At 35.9% G+C, this 6,388-nt stretch overlaps 1 protein-coding gene across 1 annotated transcript; it reads left to right on the top strand.

The window, feature by feature from the left end:
• The first annotated feature begins 688 nt into the window (after window positions 1–688).
• LOC145005626 (cyclin-D3-2-like) lies at window positions 689–2,953 on the top strand. The gene is made up of 4 exons (XM_078964741.1): window positions 689–1,503; window positions 1,627–1,828; window positions 1,937–2,067; window positions 2,469–2,953. Exons 1-4 carry the CDS (start codon window positions 997–999, stop codon window positions 2,727–2,729), a joined length of 1,101 nt encoding a protein of 366 aa, XP_078820867.1. The 5' UTR covers window positions 689–996; the 3' UTR covers window positions 2,730–2,953.
• Window positions 2,954–6,388: the final 3,435 nt, after the last annotated feature.

Genomic DNA, 6,388 nt, shown 5'->3' with positions numbered 1-6,388 from the left:
ATTTTCAAAGTTTTAGTATTGGCCTTCTATGTTGAGTTCGAACTCGCCAAATCTTTTGATCAAAATGAACCCATAAATATTTGGTTGATGTTTGGATAAATTAGATTATAGCTTATTAGTTTATTTGCGGTGAGAATAAATTAGGGAGATACTTATTAAAATCAACTTATTTAGCTTATCTTTATCACAATAAAATGATTTTTAAGGATTCTTATCCAAACACTTAAACTTAGCTTATTGAAATAAAAATAAACAATAAGCAATAAACAACCTATTTTTTCCCATTCCAAACATGCCTTTAATTTATAAATATTCATTTGTGCTGAGATAATGTGGCCCGTTTGCTTTTTCGCTTTCCCATTTGGGCAAACATATTTATAATTTAATGAATTAAAACATGTTTTATGCAGTTTAATCTTTTTTTTATTTTTTTTATTTTATATATTAACATCTTCTTTATAGAAGACATCAAACCGAAAAACAAAAGTTGGATAGCAAATTCAGTCTCTTTTATAAATATATATTCCAATATAAAAAGACACCAAAAGTGTAAAAAATCCGCTCAAAAGAAAAAGAGGAAAAAGAATAACTTATCATGTTTTAAAACTATTTTATTAAAACCAAAACAATCGCAATGAAATTCAATCGGTAAACAATATATCTTGTAGACTCCCATCGACTGAAAACAGTGTGTATAAATATAAAGAAAGGACAAGCGTGACACCCGCTCTGATACTATCACTTCCTTTTCCTTTCTGTTTTTTTCTGCGACCTTCTCTCTATCTCTCTCCTCCCCTGATTGATACATACAGAGCGCCTAAACCTATACGTATAGAGAGAGAGATAGAGAGAGAAGACAGAGGGTTCTAGAGAGAGAAAGAGAAAAAAAACAGAGTAAAATTCAAGGACCAATGGATGATTGTATGAGGGTGATGATCAATACCCTCTCCACTTTACTCCTTTTCTCCTTTCTGTAATCAAACTACACTAAACCCAATGGCCATTTTATCACCATATTCATCTTCTTTCCTAGACACACTCTTCTGCAATGAAGAACACGATCAACAATGGAGTCTTGAAGATGGCGATGGAGATGAAGATGAAGATGAAGTTACACAAACCACCCTCACAGACTCCTCTGATCTCCATTTTCCATCCCTGGGCCAGCAAGATTTGTTCTGGGAACATGAAGAACTCGTGTCTCTCCTCACAAAAGAACAAGAACAAGAAAAACAAACCACTTGTACTTTCTCTTTTGACCAAACAGATCCCTCTGTTTTTCTTGCTCGCAAAGAGGCTGTGGAATGGATCCTTAAGGTCAAAGCTCATTATGGATTCACACCTCTTACAGCCATTTTAGCTATCAATTATCTTGATAGGTTCCTCTCCAGTCTCCATTATCAGAAAGATAAGCCATGGATGATTCATCTTGTTGCAGTCAGTTGCCTCTCTTTGGCTGCTAAAGTTGAAGAGACTCAAGTCCCTCTCCTACTAGATCTTCAAGTACGATAATAATATAAACACAAGACATCAACTTTATCCACCATTTTTTATAAAATCGATCTGGGTTTTCAAAATCTTGAGCTTACGCTACTGGGTTTTTGTTTTCTTGAATCTTTACTGTAGGTGGAGGACGCAAAGTTCTTGTTTGAGGCCAAAAACATACAAAAGATGGAGCTTTTGGTTATGTCGACACTGAAATGGAGGATGAACCCAGTTACTCCGATCTCATTTCTTGATCACATTGTAAGAAGGCTTGGATTAAACAATCATCTCCATTGGGATTTCTTCAAGAAATGTGAAGCTCTCGTTCTTGATTTAGTCTCAGGTAATTAATTTATCTAGAGTCAACTCAGATCAGATCTTTCTGACATTATTAAAACTCTTTTTGCTGTGTTCTAATTCTGTTTTCATTTTTGGTTTGTTTTGTTTCAAGATTCAAGATTCGCATGGTATAAACCATCTGTATTAGCCACAGCTACGATGCTTCGTGTGGTAGATGAAACCGATCTTCCCAACTCCATTGACTACAAAAGTCAACTTCTGGATCTTCTCAAAACCACTAAGGTTTGTCTCTTTGTCCTTTCCGGTTTCCACTATCATACTTATGGTCTGCTTGTGCATGTTTTTGGGTACAACTCCCACTGCTCATGGAACAACTTTTGATGCAATAAATGGTATGATGGTACTTTGTTTGAAAAAGTCGCTGTAAGACCTTGCTTGCTTTGATTTAGTTATCATGCTTAAAACATGTACTGTGCATCAACAGATGTACTCCAAAGTCCAAACAGAAGGGTGATTTCGTCTTTTTAATTAGTTACAGACCTTAAGGTCAAGATAATGTTTGCATGTGAGTTGTAACACAATCTTTGATGATATAACTAGATCATAATGCATGCATAACTGAGTTTCACTCGTACTTTCATTTCTTTTTCTTAGTATTAATAATACTTTTTACATTTATACAGGAAAACGTAAACGAGTGCTACAAGCTCGTTATGGAGCTACCTTACAATCATCATAATAAGCGAAATCCAGAAGAAAACGAGACGACATATCCTGTTAGCCCAGCTGGTGTCATTGATTTCACATGTGATGAAAGTTCAAATGATTCATGGGAAATCAACGATCATCTTTTCAATCAACCTTCGTTCAAGAAAACGAGATTCGATCAACAGTTTGGGTTTAGTTCGTTTCTAAGTTTCGAACCATTTGTGAGCCCTCGCTAGCCATGATTTCATGGAGGGTAGCTGTTGTCGGAGCATGCAGGTTATTAAAATCGGTCTAGTACTAGATATAAACGACCTGTAATATATGGGGACTAAATATAAAACGACCAAGTGAGTGGTTGATGTAGAGATATGGTCGTGGTTGGTCGATTTCTATTATCCTTTTAGGTCGTTTTTAATGTGAGATAAATTAAATCGGGTAATGTGAAGTCCTTTTCAAGCAATGGAGATATATTTATGGATGATATTTAAAAAAATTATTTTGTTGGGTCATAAACTCTTGTCTTTATACACATATTTCACGATTTACTAGCTTACATTTGTTCTTAAAAAACAAACAAAATCTTTTTTTACCTGCAATTGCAGATGTAGTAGGATGATCGGTTCAAAAATACCATTAAACTCATATTTGCTATTCAAGAATTACCATTAAATTTATTTTTTATACAACGATTTACTGTTAATCTAAGTTTTGTACACGTTTATTTACATTATCTTTTCCAACAATTAGCAATTTTCCATCCAACATATTCAAAGAGTGTTTGGATAAATTAGCTTGGTGAAAGAAAACTGTTTTTGTGTTTGGATTAGAAATAATCAACAAGCTATAAGCAAGGGGATGTCTATTAATATTAGCTTATTTAGCTTACTCTCATTACAATTTTCTAAAAAAGTTCTAACCGATTATTGTTGTGTCGTGCAGCATTTAGTCCTTCGCACCTGTTTGTTTTTTAGAAGACTTCTGACTTAAAAACTGTTGTGTGAGTTGCGTGATGCAACATTTGACCATTTGCTTTAAACCTCTTTACATCTTACTTTAACTTATTGCAGCAGTCTGCAGAAGTTAAAAAACAAATACACTTTTTATTATATTTTTAGCCGTTTGATCTCCTCTTCTTTTACAGAGGATTGCAGAGGTGGTTCGCATACTTTAAACATTTTCGCTTCAAAAAACAAACGATACTTAAGTTGATTTTTATTGTTTTCTATCCAAATGCTTAAACATACTTTATAGCGGTAGAGATAATCAAAAAGCTATAAACATCATCTTTTTTCCTATCCAAACGCCCTCTCAATGAAGAAATGTAAATATTTTTCTTCTCATCTCTAGTCAAAACGTCCACACAACCTTTACTACCTTGCTTAAGTCGTCCTATTGTTGTTCACATATTTCCTTGTTATTCTACCTCTCCTGCTATGTGAAATCCATTTTTACTCCAAATCCTTCTTTTATCGCTTTCTTCTTTGAATCGTATGCCACCGGTAAGCACATTCGTCCAAGTATGCATTTTTATTGCTACAATATGACTTCAAACTGATTGGAGGTTAATTTAAATGTCGGTTTGAATAGATTAGATTTGAATCGATTTTGTTGTAGGTCGAAGCTGATTTTAGATTATTGAATGATGTTGATGGAATGTGTTGTTTGTTGTTTGAGGTGGATAGTGATTGTAAGAGATGGACGACAATGGTGGGAGTGGGTGGTGTACATAAAAAAACATTAACTTGCAATACCCAATAATATGATACATTTTGAACAGCTTGGATGAGTTTAATGATAAACCATGTATTAAAAAAATGACTAAACGCATAGAAACACGATTGTTGTAATGTCACACCTTATGATCTGATGATCAAACACATAAAACACTATCTACCAGCGCCAACACCAACATCAACTTGATTAGCGACAACGTGATCTCAATGATCTTAGTGATCATTTGTATATTAGGTAAATATACTTTGTATATATAGAATATATATTTGATCTGTAATCTTAGTGATTAGGATCAAACATTTACATAGATTAGTATACATCCCCAAGATAGTGGGATCTCTGTTTCTGTAATCGTATATATTGTACTATTAGGGTTAAATCCTAATAGAGCATTGTGTCTCGCTTTGTGCAACTATTCTCTATGTGAAACCTTTTCTTAGTGAAAGTATCTTTCTGGCCATCTTGTTCTTCTATTCTTTGTTTGTTCTTCATCATTTATACTTGACTGTATTCGATCGATACAAACCTTCAATTGGTATCATAGGGGTTTACAATACATTCAAGTTTTCATGTCTTCCTCCTATAATCCAAAGTTGTCGGCGGTTAACAAGATCCCTCCTTTCGATAAATACAACTTTACAATGTGGAAATCAAAGGCTATGATTGTTCTTGAAACCATGGACTTTGATATATTGAATATCATCGATAATTGTCCACACGTTCCAATGTATCAACCTATGGTTAACAACTGTCACGAGTCGGTGTTCTAGAATCTTCCAGACCGATCAAGAAGATGGTAGAACAAGTAATAATCTACCATAAGTCCCTAGAACGATCTAGAATTCTCTAGAATGCAAAAGTATAGAATAGAATTGTGTAGAACTTTGTATATAGATAAGGATCTTGTAAGAACAATCTAGAATACTCGGGAATATACGAAATCTAGAAACTTCCCTTTGAGGAGGTGTAGGATGCCTATAAATAGGAGGAGGGCTCATTTGTCCAAGGCATCCAAGAAGTTCTCTTGTAAGAAGTAAAGTTGTATAAAGAAGCTCTTTTCTTAGAAGTGTTTCTTGTCGTTTCTCTTGCTTCCTTTAATCGTTAATACATCTAAGCCATCGAAGTTAGCCTGACATAGTCGGAGAAAATACTAAGTGGCGCACGGTGATTGAAGCATCCCGTGACACGTGGTATCAGAGTCGGAGTTCGTACAAGCAAGAGATCATGACTACGGAAGCAGGAAGTAGTGAAGTCGCAAACGTGCCCCCTATCGTCGAGGAGAAAGGAAGAAAGTCCAGGAAGAGGGACCAATCGATAGATGCCTTGGCAAGCTTAGAGAACAAGCTTACAAGGACGGAGATTAACGTCGGTGAGATCCTTGAATGGAAGGATATCGTCGATCAGTTCGTTGCCAAGATAAGTGACACGAGTGATGGATTGAAGGAGACTATCGGTGTCATCAAGGAAGAAGTCCTTGGACTTATTAACACGCTGCAGAATGAGTTCCGTGAGAAGGTAGCTACTCTAGAAGCTGAAGTAAAGTTGTGCAAAGCTACAATTGCTGGAGGAGCAAGTACAAAGATGACGCTACATGCCGATGCACCTAAACCCCTGAAGTACGGAGGTAAGCGTGACCCTAAACTTCTTGAAGAATTTTTCTGGTTCGTAGAATGTTATTTTAATGCAATCGAAGTAAAGGACGATAAGCCTAAAATAGACACGGCTGTCCTATACCTATGTGAGAACGCCGCCCTATGGTGGAGGCTGAAGCATAACGACATAGAAAAAGGGATATACACCATAGAGACCTGGGATGAGTTCAAAAGGCAGCTCAAGAAGCAGTTTTGTCCCCATAACACCGAAGATGTAGCAATGAAGAAGCTTCAGGGACTGAAACACGTTGGGTCGATTAAAGATTATGTAGCAGAATTTACTGCTTTAATGCTGGAGTTGCCTGAATTACAAGAAAAAGACAAGTTATATTATTTCCAAGATGGACTACAATCTTGGGCCTATAACGAGCTCAAGCGAAGGGATGTCCAAGACGTTGACGAAGCTATTGCTGTAGCGGAAGACCTTATGGACTTCCAAAGAGATGCACTGATTAGAAGGACTAGTGCAAGGGATGATAGACCCGCTGTCAAACCCTCAACTTTCAAAG

The sequence above is a fragment of the Lactuca saligna genome, chromosome 7 (assembly GCF_052625555.1).
Source record: "Lactuca saligna cultivar CGN05327 chromosome 7, ASM5262555v1, whole genome shotgun sequence".
In the NCBI taxonomy this organism is placed as follows: Eukaryota; Viridiplantae; Streptophyta; class Magnoliopsida; order Asterales; family Asteraceae; genus Lactuca; species Lactuca saligna.
The sequence above is the reverse complement of the archived record's forward strand: the minus strand, read 5'-3'. Positions and strand labels throughout refer to the sequence as shown.

Bases quoted from the DNA above. Each gene is read 5' to 3' on its own strand.
- LOC145005626 (XM_078964741.1), top strand. From the start codon at position 997: ATGGCCATTTTATCACCATATTCATCTTCTTTCCTAGACACACTCTTC. The intron at 1,829-1,936 runs GTAATTAATTTA...TTTTGTTTCAAG, and splicing joins CGTTCTTGATTTAGTCTCAG to ATTCAAGATTCGCATGGTAT. The intron at 2,068-2,468 runs GTTTGTCTCTTT...ACATTTATACAG, and splicing joins ATCTTCTCAAAACCACTAAG to GAAAACGTAAACGAGTGCTA.